The 14,813-nt window shown below is 40.8% G+C and overlaps 3 protein-coding genes across 4 annotated transcripts; 1 reads left to right on the top strand and 2 right to left on the bottom strand.

Moving 5' to 3' along the window:
- Nucleotides 1-1,997: 1,997 nt before the first annotated feature.
- On the bottom strand, nucleotides 1,998-7,424 carry lin37 (lin-37 DREAM MuvB core complex component). The gene is made up of 9 exons (XM_008285006.1): nucleotides 7,021-7,424; nucleotides 5,832-5,907; nucleotides 5,693-5,743; nucleotides 5,503-5,532; nucleotides 5,250-5,335; nucleotides 4,922-5,082; nucleotides 4,105-4,236; nucleotides 3,909-3,979; nucleotides 1,998-2,425 (listed from the first exon to the last, which is right to left on the bottom strand). Exons 1-9 carry the CDS (start codon nucleotides 7,052-7,054, stop codon nucleotides 2,338-2,340), a joined length of 729 nt encoding a protein of 242 aa, XP_008283228.1. The 5' UTR covers nucleotides 7,055-7,424; the 3' UTR covers nucleotides 1,998-2,337.
- Nucleotides 7,425-7,593: 169 nt separating this feature from the next.
- On the top strand, nucleotides 7,594-12,744 carry proser3 (proline and serine rich 3). Of its 2 annotated transcripts, none has more exons than XM_008285000.1 (13): nucleotides 7,594-7,970; nucleotides 8,104-8,212; nucleotides 8,302-8,570; nucleotides 8,709-8,860; nucleotides 9,002-9,084; nucleotides 9,872-9,957; nucleotides 10,029-10,162; nucleotides 10,261-10,496; nucleotides 10,591-11,099; nucleotides 11,221-11,362; nucleotides 11,888-12,059; nucleotides 12,330-12,411; nucleotides 12,599-12,744. In XM_008285000.1, exons 1-13 carry the CDS (start codon nucleotides 7,960-7,962, stop codon nucleotides 12,648-12,650), a joined length of 2,037 nt encoding a protein of 678 aa, XP_008283222.1. In that variant the 5' UTR covers nucleotides 7,594-7,959; the 3' UTR covers nucleotides 12,651-12,744. The 2 variants fall into 2 exon arrangements, with proteins under 2 accessions (XP_008283222.1, XP_008283221.1); XM_008284999.1 differs by having other exon boundaries at nucleotides 11,218-11,362.
- Nucleotides 12,671-14,280, bottom strand: hspb6 (heat shock protein, alpha-crystallin-related, b6). Its single transcript, XM_008285001.1, has 4 exons — nucleotides 14,134-14,280; nucleotides 13,885-14,042; nucleotides 13,381-13,503; nucleotides 12,671-13,284 (listed from the first exon to the last, which is right to left on the bottom strand). Exons 2-4 carry the CDS (start codon nucleotides 14,038-14,040, stop codon nucleotides 13,126-13,128), a joined length of 438 nt encoding a protein of 145 aa, XP_008283223.1. The 5' UTR covers nucleotides 14,041-14,042; nucleotides 14,134-14,280; the 3' UTR covers nucleotides 12,671-13,125.
- Nucleotides 14,281-14,813: the final 533 nt, after the last annotated feature.

Raw genomic sequence — 14,813 nt, 5'->3', positions numbered from 1 at the left:
GTTTGACCTTTGTGTAAATTTCATGTTACATCACCAGTTTATAGGCCTCATATGCCTTCCTAAGTTAATATAGTAAGCTTATGTCTTTTTGTGCATTTTTAGTCATACACAGATTTTTTGGATAATGCGACCTTTGACCTCTGTAGCGGTCGCCAATGCATGCATCAACCCCAAAATCTAACCACACCGAGACGGGACCGTACCAAGGTCATGCATGAAGTTTCAGGTTCAAACTCGTTTCTGCGAAAAAACACACAAATACAAATACAAGGGCACGATTACTCCGTAGTTGCCCATCGACGGGCATCTATAATAACAATCCACTACGTTTAATATTTTAACCACAAGTATTATCACTCATGCAGGACTTTAACTTAGGTACATGCTTCTTATCTTATTGCATACATTTGCTCCACATGCTTTCCTCAGTTTGAGACTTGTGGTAGTTTGGGCGTCACAACAGCACCAACTGTCCTCAATTGTGCATTTTGAACCAAACATAGTATGATTTACAAGACAAACCAAGAAGAAACTGTGCAACTTCACAATCTCAAAGTTCAACTGACTAAAGCACCGGGTTTCTATTCTCAACAGATCTCATACGACGATTCCATCTCGGACAAATCTGACACTGAAACGCTCCAGCTGAACTGTTTTCAAAGTATTTTTCGGTCACACACCTGTCTGAGTGCACCGCGCCCACCGACAGCAGCTACCAGGGTTTGTAAGGCGTTTAGGGAACATCTGTAAATTGTAGCGTCTATTGATAAGCAGATGTTCAGCAAGCGATGTGTTTTCTCCTGTGACAAAATGGAAGGCGCGACCAGATAAGATAGCTGATTGCATCGGTGCTCGCAGTGAAAACGTTAGTGTGCAGCCCTGGTTTAACACCTGGTGACTATTCAGGAAACACGCCCAGATCAACTGGTGATAGCCACAACTTAACACAGATACACCCTGTGTGTTTAATGATGACACACAAAACATATTTTTGTCTGACCAAGCAAAACCCAGAGTACAGAAATACAGAGCAGAACTTGAAGCTTAACTCGGGTTCGTTCACACGCAGCAGCCTCCCAACACAACAACACGAAGCAGAACATTAGTTTGGTTTGATAAAATGCATCAGAACAAACTGAGGCCACGTTGAATGTTTTCAGTTTGCAAAAGTTATGGATTGCAATAACCTGAAGGGGTTAATGTTCATATTTTCTCATATTTAATACAGCAGCAGTCTGTCTTGTCTGTGTATTTGCAAAATAAACATGACATTGTTCTGACCTGATACGTTTCTCTTCTTTTCACCACACAAAGAGATTCAAGCTGCACCGAATGGCATCGTAATGTCTTAAAATGTACCGTTAGTGAATCGTAACCCATGTATCTAGATTCGTATCGGATCGCCTCCTAAGGTAGAGATGCACACCCCTAATTACAGCAGTTGCATGGTTTCACTCTTACTAGGCGACAAGGCTGCTCGTTTATGGTCAAACGTGGAATTCAAGCTCTGAACATCAGAATCTTTAATGCCAGTGTTAACGTAGAGACCTATATCCACACAAGTATACACTAAACTGTTAAAATACACATTGAAAAAGTCTTTGATTCCTGCATTGTTTGATGCAAACGTACATTCAAACTATCAGCTCCTTAACCTCAGACAGTGACTGATCTCAGAACGAATGTGTTGTAGTACAGACAGAAAATCATTGTAACAGACTACACTTTGATTTCTGTAATTGGTAATAAGCAGAATTACAAGAGAGAACGGAGGCGTGTTCATTAAATGACTTCACTTTCATGTATAAAATGTAATCGGAGCTGTATCTCCAGGTAACTGGGCTTAACCGCTGACTAATAAAGAAACAGCAAGCTGTTACCATTCACGTCTAAGTAATGAGTCACAGCTAGTATCACGTTATCTGTAGGCTCATTAAGTTACTTGTGGCTGTTGTGTTGTCAGAAAGGTGTTAAAAAAAAGGAGGTAAACCTGAAAATGGAAGACATCACAATGGACTTTAATTGTTGTTCATGTCGAGGATGCACAAGTCACAGTGTATCTGGGAAAAGAAACTGATGAGTGAGTTAAATTAATCAGACATCTACGTAGATTTTTTTTGTATAAATCCCACATAGCACAAAGGGACGCTCACACACAAGGAACTGTAACAAACTCGTTCTGCGATACAAAGGACGTCAGGTCTTTTAAGGCTCAAGGTTGTGTTGATGCTTTCCTATGAGTCTGACTGTGTAGAAGGCAGGTGAATTCAAACACTGACTGCAGAGCCGTGTTTATGCATAGAGTCCACTGTGTGCTGAGTGCTACAAGGTGGTCCGCTAGCGATCATAGAGCTCCTTCATTTCCTTAAGGATCTTGATACTCTCACTGTATCTTAACTGGTTCTTGTTGGAGCATTCCTTCCATCTGAAAAGAAAAAAAAACAACAAATAATCATGGGTCAGCTCAGCTCATCCGAAACTTTTCACCACACTGATATTAAAAAAAAAAATCAAGCTTGCAAATACACTTACAGAAACTACACACATGACTAAACTTTATACATATGTCTTTGTTAAAAACAGAAATCCAAGCCTCACTTCTTTATTTCCAATATCTCACATGAAACCGGCAGTTGATAGCTTTTAACTTTAAGGACACAAACACTGAATCCACACTTCTTCTAATCTGCTATACTCCAATGCAGTGTGTAAACAGGTTTAAGAAACAAGGAAGAGCTGTACAACAAGCTAAACTCTGGTAACCCACCTCTCCCGCCAAACAAAACCAAAACTGGTCACCTGTAATAGCCCCCTTGTAGTAATGCTGTTTGCCGAATAGACAGGTGTGTAACACAACAACTAACACAACATGTCACAGTTATTGCACTATACAGAACCAATGCGACAAGCTAAACAAGAAGTGAGTTCTGCACAAATTCTGAAGAATGACTGAAATTAGATTTTCCACATGGGCCAAATTATGCCATGCATCCTGTGTTTGCATCACATGATAGCAAATTCAATTCATGGCTTCCTTGTTACAAGGAAGTTAGATTTGTCAATCACTACTGAGATGAAATACCGTAAACCGGCAGGTCTACAATGTGTATAAAATGGAAGCATTATTAAAGTCTACACTTTTACCATTCAGTACACCTAGCTTGGATAATGCTATCTGACATGATGCCGTTTGTTCTGAAATGCATGCAAGAGCTCAGTGTTTCTGTTCAGGACAAAACAGCCAGAAAATAACTTTGTTTGCAAGTCTGGCTCCTTGCTGTGTGACAAAGAATAATGCACTGTGTACTGTCCTTATTGTAAATTCCAGACTATAAGTTGCTGCTTTTTTCACACACTTTGAACACTGCGGCTTAAACTAGGATGTGGCTAATTTATGGATTTTTATGAATTTGCCCCGAGAGTGACACTGACAGCGACAACGAAAGAGACACCGAGGAAGTGTGTGACAAAGTAATTCTGAGGCTGTTCAATTCTGACACTGAAGATGACTTTAGTGGTTTTAGTGCGCAGGAGGAAGATGAAGATAGCGATCAGTGACTTTTCCTGGTAGGCCACTGTATTTCTTTTATTTTTTTAACAGCTGTGTTACAGGCACTGTTTGGAAAACAGCATTTACGGTACGTATTTGTGTATGTTACTGGTATGTATTTAATTAAAAGTTTAAAAAAATCTTTCTGTGTAAATATCTCATGCTACAACGTGGACACCTTGTAGACAAGTGCGGCCTATATACGTACAAAATTTGTTTTCTTTTTAAAGTGAGTGGGTGCGGCTTATAGTCAGGTGCACTCAATAGTCCAGAAATTATGGTAATTACTTTGCTAAGTACATTATGACAAAAGAACAAATGACAGTGTGTCTTAAATGGCCTTTTGTGAAGTACATACTTTTGCCGTATCTTTTTCCAGCGTTCCATGTGGTCACATATAAAAGATCCTGGTACAGCAACATCTGTTAACTGTAGAAAAAGAGTAAACTGATGAACTTGATGTATTATTAAATGCGTTCAAATTAATATTAGAAGTACATTTTATTTTGTTTTATTTTATTTTTTTAAAGGCAAATCACATATAATGCAACAACCTTGGTAACAGTGGGTTTTTCATTGTGTGGGATCCTGAGGTTGATGGGTTCACCAGTAGTGCTAACTGGACAGGACGTTGGAGGTGGAAGTCGGTACACGTTCTGACCTTTGCCGTTGATCATGTCTGTAACCTGGTAAAAGAAAGAAATGTAGAAAAATGAAAGCTGCTGAACAGATGCCGATCATTTGCACTAAGCAATTACTAGTATTTCGTAGGAAACACTTGTGAATACTTTCTTTAAAGTTTATTACACTGTTTCAAAGACAATTTTACACAAAATTACTGGTTTTACTAATGCAGATGTTTTAAGAGTACAGCTTTGAACAGTCACTTCAAACACATTACAAAATCGAAACTCAAAAGATACTCATTTGGCACATTTCGTGCTTAGTCACACTGAAATCGTTTCATTGTTCTTGCAGGGATGGAGACACTGACTGTAATCAAAACTAACTTAGAAGTCAGTTATTTTACATTTGCAACTCAGTGGACAAATGGCATGAATCAGTGGTGTGGTACAAAGTGAACTGGAGTAAGAGCCAAAATGTAGTTTATCTTCCTTTTCACTGAATATATTTTTCCAAAATAAGAATACTTTTATGAACCAGATCAAACTGTGTGACTACAACAGAATACCAGCCCTATTCCTTATTCTGTGATGGAGCAAGCTAGCAACTTCATTTTAGTTTAGTTGAAGTTTTTTAAACTTAAAAGACAGAATATCAATGAAGTGCAACCTTAATTCCATACAGAAAGTACTCTTGCACATTTTAAATAAAATGAATGTGATTCAACATATATCTTAGTAGCCTCACCTCTTCCTCTGCCATGCTGTGGGGAGAACTTGGGGAAGTAGCTGGCTCTCGAACAGAAGGATTGTTTCTCATCCATGCACGGCAGATAGGATACAGCGGGGTGCTGGTGTTAAACTGAGCCAGATCCACACTGCGATCAAATAACTTAATAATGTAAGCATCTAGCAAAAGGAGAAAGACAGAAAACAGCAAGATAATTAAAAGCAAATAATTGTGCAGTGAAGGAAAAGGCAAAGTGGTCACACAGTAACAGAGACACAAGAAGAGAAAGAAATCTGCAACAGAAATTCTTGCTGGATTATTTCGTCACTATTTTCATCAAGCTCACTTTGTTTATGCTGATTGCTCTCTGGTATGCCCTCATCCATCTCTTTTCGCTTCTTCCTCCGATGCTGTGGAAATCGAGCGGAAGGTCTGAGAGAAAAAAAATCAAAACAACAATAGTGACCGTAAGAATGTCCAAATAATTCACAGGCGCTGCTGCTTCCTGTACGTTTGCATTCATTATTGTCCGGAACTTGTTAAAGGTATAAATATGTAAAAGTTGCTGTCAACTCAGAGTGAAAAATACAGACACCTACCTTTTTCCAGCAGATGATGGAGACAAATCCCTAGAGAGAGCAAGTGTAATAGGCAATGTTAGGATAATATATAACATCAATACTTGGTTTTACATTGAAATAGTAACATAGACATTAATTAACTTCACAGGACCATTCATTCTGGAGAGTTTTTAAAAAACATTTGAACATTTAAATCACTTGTCCATACTTGTTTAAAGAGTCAGCTGATATTTTTCCTGGATCACCCTCATTCTGCTCTCTGTGGAGGGTACAAAGATATTAGTTTAGATGTTAGACAATAATCACCATTGTCAGATAATTATGTATGTACCAATAATGCTACTAACCTTTCGTTCTCAGTCTTCTCTACCAGTCCCTTTAACACAGCATCCAATCTGCTGCGAGCACCTGTCCCCTCTAAATCTGCAGAGGTAGTAATAACAGTTGTTTAGAAAGTGAATATGTCATTGAAAAAAGAACAAATGACTAAATCTGCAAAAAACTGAATGAAGGTGACATTATCATCCTCTGTTTTTTCGCTTGAGGGAATCTTTCCTAATCCTGGCGACTGATTTTAGTCGTACCTACAAAGCCAAATGCAATTGGCTAGATCAGGAGAAAATTTATGTGATATATACCAGCATTAGACACTTCATCAAGAGCAATAAGACAATTTTAAGACAGAATGTTCCATAGTTTCACTTAAACGCATTTGACCCATGCCTCATTCCCAGCTTATAAACATCCTATCACATCCCTTGATAACAGAACCTTTTCCCTCCATCACTCTTGCAGTGGCATCCATGCAGGTCTCCTCAGGTGTCCCAGCCCAGAGCCGCAGATCTCCCCTGCTGTCTTTAGGAAATGTTGGTTGCCCTTACGAGATGGGAATCACCATCTTGGCGTTGTGGTGGCTCAGTGGTTAAGGCTTCAGACTGTTGATTGGAAGGTGCCACTGCTGGGCCCTTAACACCATCTAGTGCAGTGTGCATGACCCTGTGTTCAGACCCTGTTTTACCCTACATACCCCAGTTTCTTAAGTTGGAATATGCCACCGCTTGTGGGATCAATAAAATATGTAAAAGAAACAAAAACACACCCACAACCTTGTGTCCACCGCCACAACCACAGACTTGAAGCTGGGATGCACATGAAGGTCTGTGCAGGCTCTGATACCTGGTCCAGGCCCACCACCAGGAACCTCTAATCACCCTGTGTGCACCTGCAGGTGTTACCTGCTTCCTTACTTACTGTATCAGGCGGAGATTATTTTTTTTGTTTGTGCAAATGCATGTATTAGCATGTGTTTGTCATTGTTGTGTTAAAATTATTTCATGTGTACCCTGCTAAAAACAAAATTATTAAATGCAATTTTTAGCCTTTATTTTGTTTGTCTTTACTACAAATAGTTCCATACAAAGGTTAAAATAATGCTTTTCAGCTACATCGTCTAGCTCTACTTGTTAATCACATTAACTATAGGGAGGTTGACAAATGTATTATTATGAGATGTAAAACTTTTAGAGATGCCCTTACCTGGCCGTTCAGTCTTGATTTTGACGTGGTGCATTATGTCCACCTTTTAATATTATCCTCGCAGTTATAAAGGGAAAAAACACACTTTTAAAACCACACCTTGACTGTCGGTATCTCTACGCTGATGACATTTTCTGGTTAATCACTTGCTGACAACAACGGTTGCTAGCTAGCTAGCTAGCTGCGGTTATCGTTAACAACTAGCTAGCCACTTTCTGCATTCGCCGTGACCACTAGTTAAAGCTGGTTTACAAATCCAACTTTATCTACGTCTATAGCTGAATAACAGTTACGTCTAGCGATTTCCAGAAATTTACTTGAAATATACTTCTGGCTAGTCGTTTTAATATTATATCGTACCGCCGTGGGTACTAGCCAAACTACCGTTGCTAACTTAGCTTATTTTTGACAAACGTATAGCCTTTGCAGACTTTCCTCTTCCGCGCGCTGCCGGTTTTCTGTAACCTCATTGGACATCGTGCAAACAGATCCACCAACGCGATTGGAGGATAGACATGTCAATCATTTCTAACTCTGTGCCCATTGGCTGTGTAACTAACGAACTCCATAAACAGTGACGCTTTCTTCTGGTATCATCGGCAGCCGTAGGTAGTTTTGTAAAATAAAAAAGCGAAGTAATTATGTTTTCAGCGACAAAGGTGAGCTTGTAGGGTGAATGTGTCTTCAAAATACTTGCTGCAGTAGCGTTACTTGTTACCTTAAAGGCAGTTTGTGTCGTACTAGCGTGTGATTCCATGGTAACTTTGTTGTATGGATTTACCAAGGAGGGTCAGTGGATAAAGTGGTATGTTGTATTATGTAAGCAATCCAGTCAGACAAACATGTCAGTCCAGCTATAACTGGAGGACAATTAGGATCAGGTTTCAGTCAGATCCACGCTGCAACAATCTCTCTGCCCTGTGACTTTCCAGAGCTGCTATGAAATCCAGGTAAGACTAATGGACAAATGTATTTACCTACATCCAGACTATTAAATCCAGCTGATAGGAACAACACGTGGACAACCTGTCAGATGTCACCTATATACTACCCTAAACAACAGTGGGTGCTTTTTTTCCCCAGTGGACCTGTGTTTACGAGGCAGAATCCCTTCCCACCAGCATCCACTGCGAGGAAGGCACACTACCACCCATCCCGTAACCAGGCCCTGTCAAAGAAAGACAAGAAAACCGTATGTTTAAAGGCTCTTTACTGCAAGACATTCTCATTCAGACTTCCCTAAATCATTGCAAACATGTCTCATCACAATTTGTTTTGCAGACTCTGAGTCCTGTACGTTCAAACCAGCGATCCAGCCCACAGTTACACACTCACAGCCCAGTGAGCCAACATAAGAAATCTGACCACCGTTTTTTTACCACTGATGGACAACCTGTTTTTGAAGAGTCCTGGCCCTCCTCTGATTGTGGATCGTCCCCTGGCAGCACTACAGCCTCACCTGACATGGAGGCACCCAAACAGTCTGCTCGACCAGGGAAATCCACAGTTTCCTCATTGCAAGGAAATCAGCAGGATTCAGTGCTGGCAAAGTATGTCTAACACCCCGTGTTATTCTTTTAAACAGAACTGTAGATTTGTTTTGCAGTGAAAAGGGGTAATAATACATGTTCATTTTTTAAACTGTGTAAATGATTTGTTGCAACCAGCATTGAATTTTGCTTTTCCAGATACGTGGAACGTTTTCGTCGTGGTCGGCCGCAGAGTCGAGAGGAGCGCCAGCAGACGGCCTCTGACGTTGGAGAGGAGCCGGGGCCTTTTTGGTGGATGTCACATTCATCTTTACCCCCCAGTTCAACACCAGTTAAAACAACAGACAAAGGTATATTTTCATTTATTGTTGTATCTTAATTTATGTGCCATTAACTGTTACAAGTTCCTGATTTCTAGTATAATTTCGGTGAAAATCTGTCTGTGCATTTCCTTCTTCTGACTGGACGCTACTATAAACTACCTCTGAAAGATGACCACGATCCTGCCATTTTCAGTCCAGCTGGACAGCGTCGGCGTGACAGATCCCTTTCTCCATGCAGAGGATCCCTGAGTGTGAGTGTACTAGAACTGAGCCACAATATAACCTGTGCTTCTGTTGTCTTTCCCCAGTAAGCATGAAATAATTGGTGCATTGTTGCAGAAAATGTCTACTATTGTGTAAATGCATTTCTTAAAAAAGTGGGGGGGAAAAAAGCTACAGCTATTATTACATCTTGTTTTTGATTCGTTGTTTGGGCTGTTTGGATTGTTGGGCTTCCACTGTTCCCTGTTTAATGCCAGGTTTGTCTGAATGCCCAGAAGCCAGATTGGTAGAATCCCAATTCCCCCCCGTGGCCCTATCACGTGGCCCTACCTCTCCATTTTCCAAATGGCCATTTGGAGAGCTTGATGACAGATACCCCTCGAAGAAACAGGACACCCCCACCTTATGTAGCAGCAAAAAGCGTGGGCAGTGCCACGTGGTTGAGCCAAAGGGGGGGAGAATTGAAATCGGGCCATTGCCTACAGCAGAAACACTTTATTACGACTAAGTGTGCATATAAATATTTGCATTTCAACACCACACCACTGCATTAGGAAACCTTTGTGTTTATTAAATGCCTGGGAAGCCACCATTTATCCAGCTTCATTTGATTAATTGTTCAGCCTGCAGATGTCACACATCTCATCCTCATAAAATTATGAACAAAACTGAGTGCATGTGTTGGCATTATGAGGCCCTGTGTTGTGATTTATTTGGTTTTTGTATTCAAACAGCTGCAATTTATTTCTAAGTTTGAATCATTTACACAGCATTCTACTTGATGTGTTGTGTTCTGCCTGTATCTTTGCTCCTCAGGTTTTGTCCGACACTTCCCAGAGTGAGTTTGATGACACAGAGATCCTGCACCTTCAAGAAAAGGCTAGCCGACTTCTGCTCAGAGGGTACGAAGACCTGAAAGTAATCTCAATAAAAAATGAATGCATTATTTAGGTAGTAATTGTCTTTCTAACAGTGAATGTCCCCTGAGTGATGGATCGGTCCCTGTTAGCTCAGAGGGCGTGGGATGCTCAGATTTCTCTTCTCCTGTCAGTGTCGATGAGCCAGTGCGACAACCTTTGGTTCCCAGTTTAATAAAATCTACTGCTGGTAAGGAAAGAGTGTGATTTGGAATACCATTTGTTGTAGATTATGACTAACTATGACCGTGCTGCTTACTGCTGTGTTTTAATGCAACGTGTTTACAGTGAATCCCAGCTCAGACCCATTTCATGCGGCATTGTCCAAAAAATCTATCATCCCTCCTTCGGGGCCTCCCACATGTCCTGAACAGGACATCTTGTTCCAGTGGCGTTTACGGAGAAAGATGGAGCAAGCCAGGGAGCGGCCCCAGTTCCTGCAACCCTCCGGTCTTCACGGTTCCACATTTAGCTGGCAGGCTCCCATCTTAAGCCATCCCTCAGCCGGTGGACAAGCTTACAAGGTTGGAATTAAGCTGTATGTTATATTCTCCATATTTTTTGTTTATTATGTATTTCAGATTTACAGAGGGACACTATTTTTCTCTGTAACCACAGAATGCTCCACCTCCTCAATCCTCACAAAGAGACACTCATCCGCCCATCACTGCTTCCCAGCCAGAAACCAAAGAAGCCCACAGATCATGTCCTCCAGAGCCGCACCATCCTCCCTTCCCTGCCTTTGTTGTCTCCGGCTCTTCAGCCCCTCAGCCCCAGACTATTGCCCATGTTCCTGCCCACATGCATTACCTCTGTGATGTCTTGCCGTGTCCCATCCAGTCATCTCATGCTAAAGAGCAACAGAGCATCTCACAAAGGTTTGATGAGCCTCAGACCAAATTTGCTCATAAAAAGATCCAAGTCTCTGGAAACTCTACAAATACCTTCACTGATGTTCCTCTTGGTGAGCATGTGTCATCTTCACTACCTGCTTCATCTGGAGCTACAGAGGGAGAGAGGCCTAGTCACCAAAAACTACCTGAGAGGAATAAGAAAAAGAAAGCAGAGATGAAAGAGTCAGAGAAGAAGACGTCAGAGTCCATCAGACAGCAAAAGAAATCAGCGAGGTGATGCATTCAAACATGAACAGTGTAAAAAAATCCAAGTGTGATTGCTTAGTTTTCATTTTTTATGCATGTACACTGTGGGTAGTCATCATCTTGTGTGTTATCACTTTAAAAACAGCAGTTCTTCACATCAGAGACTTCCCAAAAAGGTCACATCCCAGAAAGAGCAGCATCGACAGGAGGGAAGCCAGGAGTTTCCCAGCGAAGGCTGCTCTCGTGATTATAAACCACCACCTTCTCCGATCCACATGGCCTTAGGGCAGGTCAGTGAATGGGCAAGCTGCATTTTTTTCCCCTTGCTTGCACCGATTTGGAAGTTATTTAATCTCATCTTGTCTGTGTAGTTCAACTCACGCAAGCACTTTTGGAAGCTGGAGAGGCTGTGTGCATATTTGGTCAGAATGTTATTCCTGCTGTCAAAATATGGTAATCTGCCAGCAGAGTGTGTGATGAAGTGAAATATATCAATGTGTTGCCTGTAAAAATACTGTGAAGGTCTACAAATCTTCCATTTGATATTTATGCTTGTTTATTTAAGTTGATTATCTAATTTAAAAAAAAAAAATCCACAACTGGTCTTAATCAGATGGGCTACATGTGAGATATTTTTTGAAATCAGAGGTTTCTTTGTAACCATATTAGAGCAAAATATCCACAGTGACATGTCATAAATAGGTCTACTCTCACTCTGCACATTTTTTAGATGCCACACATTAGCAAGGCACGCTGTCATTATGATAAATTGAGTCTGCATTAATCACATTTGGTGTTCTCGTTGGCCTTTACAGGTGGTTTCAGAGGTTTTGTTCCCTACGGAGGATTCGTCTCCTGCCCAAAGAATCCCTGTTTCATCCGTTTCTCCTCCTGCTACTTTCTCTGCACCTTCACAATCCCCAGTTTCTTCATTTAATGCACAGAACTCTATGGAGGTCATTTCACAGCTGCTGCAAGAGGCTGAAGGTGAGCTCCAACCTTTGCCCTGTAGTTAATTGAGGAGAATATATGCTGACCTTTGAGTAGATGCCATTCCCCACATGCTTAAACTTTAGGTCAGAAACGTCAGAACTTTCTTTGTTTTTGGAATACAGCTTGTAAGTGAACTTGTTTGTAGTCTATGTAAAGTCGTATTTACTACCTATTGCTGAACAAAAATGCTTATGGATGCAATATTCCAGTGTGTGTCTAGTCTTTGTGCTCTCATTTAGCTAAATCACGTTGATGTTTTTTTAGATTCTGATGAAAAAGAATTCGAAGATGACCCTTTGTTACAAGTTCTTCGCAAACAGAGAAAATGGATAAAGGAGCAGATCAAGTAAGAATTGATTAAAATTATCGTTGGAATAATTCGCTACAAACTGCCAGCACACACAATTTATATAAAATGATATTTCTAGTCTGATTTTAATCTTAAAATCTAATGAAATGTAGCTCACAATGTTATGAAAGCGTCTAAACATTGCAAGTTAAATTCTTGTAATCGACTGTATTTTTCTTTTTAGTGAAGTGGACTCGATGTTAGATGAATTCCTGGAGGAGCAACACGTTACTTGACGATGACAAGAGGCACTTGATGTAGTCACAATTTTTTTTTATTATTATTTTGTAAAGAAATAAAGCTTATTTGTATATTTCCACATTGGAGATACATCTGGGTGCATTATTTTGTTTCACAATCACAATACAGTGCATTTACAAAAGCTGCACAAAACAAACCAAAGAAGAAAAAAACAAGAGCAGCAGTTTGAAATGTGAACACAGAATATTTACAGAGTGGTTTCTTGAAACATTATGTAAGATCGAGGAGCAACAGCAGAGCAGTATATACAAACCTTTAGAGAGCAGGGAATATTAGAGCTGTGCCAGGAACAAAACAAATGTGTGTTTTGGCACGCGCCGAGTGTTTCTGTGAGCGGAGGGGCCTGGAGTTATTGCTGTTTTTGTCTGTGTGTTCGTAAAGGCTTCTGTTCATTTATTTTCATATATGGAGAAGATGGAGGAGTATTTCAGTGTTTGGTATTAAAGCGATTTAAGTCAGGGATGTGTCGTTCTCACTCGGCAGCATTGGTGCAGATATGATAAGGATGCCGTCTGGAGAGACTGCAGACTCCAAAGCCATGGTGTCCACTCCCTTCGGGATCCGGTAGCGGCGGTTAAACTGCCTCGTTGTGACGCCAGGGCCACTCTTCTAATAGAAGAGAGATAACAGCGAGTTTGAAAAGTAACACAAATCAGAACTACTGTTTAAAAAGAAGGACAAAAATGCAGTAGTCATCATTCCTACCTTTTTTTCTTCATGCTTTCCTTGTACTTCTACAAAGTCTCCAATCACTTTGACCATTAGATCCTTTGGGCTGAAGTGCCTCACGTCAACTTGAACTGTAAATCCACTGTCATCACAGTTTACCTAACAACATAAATCAGAATGTTAGATATACATGTTGCAGCAAATAGCCAAATAAGGCCCTATGTGCCACTATAGATATCCTTTGCTGTATTTGAGCATGAAACAGCAGTATGACTAAAAAGTTTTTAGCTTATCAGGGCATTCAGCTGCATCTCAGAGTCTATGTCTACTGAAGAAGACTGTGGATGCAATTGAAAGCTCTGGCAAAGTAACTTAAATCAAGTTCAACTTTAACTTTTAAAAGATAAACAGTAGATTCTCCACCCATTGAACAAGTTGCCATTGAAAAAGGCAATTTGTCAACAGTTTTCATAAGCCATAAATCAATCAATTTTCTTTTCTTCTACACATTTGCAATACACAGTGCATTCAGGTACCCACCTCTACAGAGCTGCCATTATCAGTCTCTGGGATCAGTAATGTTGGGGACCAGTTATAGTTTCCATAAGTTCCACTCAGCCGAGGAATAAGAGGCGGCAAAAACTTCTCCCACTGGATAGCAGAAGTTGACATAGAGGGTGGCAGGATGAAGTCCATTTCTAAACAGCAGGAAATGTGAAAAGAAGAGTTAAATAGAAAGCAGCTGAGGCTACACACAGCATGTGAGGCTACAACTCATACAGCACTCACCTCTTCTTAAATTCTCTGTCCAAACTGGTGCGTACGAGGGAAAGGACAGCCCCTGTTTAGCTGCTCGGCCCCCTGACTGCGGTAGGGAGGATGTGGTGCGCCCGTCTGTCTGGCTGATCCTCTTCCTCTGGGTGCTGCTCTGGTGTCTGTTTTATACTGGTGTTGCATAATGAGCTGGGAATTCATACCGGGGCACCTTGCTTCTGTTATGTTCTGGACCGCATACCCTTGGGTGCTCAGGCACGTCCATATAGGAGACGAGTGTATAGGCCTATTGTTTTTGGGGGAGTAGTGCAGCTGTTGCAGGCTTACTGTCAATTAACGAGTTTATTAGCAATTATGTTAGAGCCTGCAGTTTTTTTTTTTTATTGGGTCGGTGCCACTGACACAAACAAGGCCATTCATGAGTAATTATCAGAGCGGTTAGGGAGCTCTGTGCTTAAGGTCGGTTGTCAAGGAAGGTCTGTCCAAAAATAAGTTCAAAAGACGATGTTGTTGACCCTCGTGAGCTGATGCCAGACAGACAGTGACAGCAGGGACGAACTAAACACATGCCAGAGCATGTGAATAAGCCACTGTCCTCTCATCACTCACTTTCACTGATCAATTTTTTTTTTTCTTAAGTAAAAGCAGAAATAGCTCATTGTAAAAACACTTTACTACAAGTAAAACATTTCTCT

The sequence above is a fragment of the Stegastes partitus genome, unplaced genomic scaffold (assembly GCF_000690725.1).
Source record: "Stegastes partitus isolate 25-593 unplaced genomic scaffold, Stegastes_partitus-1.0.2 Scaffold383, whole genome shotgun sequence".
NCBI lineage: Eukaryota > Metazoa > Chordata > Actinopteri > Pomacentridae > Stegastes > Stegastes partitus.
This window is presented reverse-complemented; position numbering and strand designations above follow the sequence as displayed.

Bases quoted from the DNA above. Each gene is read 5' to 3' on its own strand.
- hspb6 (XM_008285001.1), bottom strand. From the start codon at position 14,040: ATGGACTTCATCCTGCCACCCTCTATGTCAACTTCTGCTATCCAGTGG. The intron at 13,504-13,884 runs GTGGGTACCTGA...TTATGTTGTTAG, and splicing joins ATAATGGCAGCTCTGTAGAG to GTAAACTGTGATGACAGTGG. The intron at 13,285-13,380 runs GTAGGAATGATG...CTCTTCTATTAG, and splicing joins GAAAGCATGAAGAAAAAAAG to AAGAGTGGCCCTGGCGTCAC.
- proser3 (XM_008284999.1), top strand. The intron at 8,213-8,301 runs GTATGTTTAAAG...TTTGTTTTGCAG, and splicing joins CAAAGAAAGACAAGAAAACC to ACTCTGAGTCCTGTACGTTC. The intron at 10,163-10,260 runs GTAAGGAAAGAG...ACGTGTTTACAG, and splicing joins TTTAATAAAATCTACTGCTG to TGAATCCCAGCTCAGACCCA.
- lin37 (XM_008285006.1), bottom strand. From the start codon at position 7,054: ATGCACCACGTCAAAATCAAGACTGAACGGCCAG. The intron at 5,336-5,502 runs GTAGGTGTCTGT...TTTTTCTCTCAG, and splicing joins CCATCATCTGCTGGAAAAAG to ACCTTCCGCTCGATTTCCAC. The intron at 2,426-3,908 runs GTATGTACTTCA...TTTTCTTTTCAG, and splicing joins TGGAAAAAGATACGGCAAAA to ATGGAAGGAATGCTCCAACA.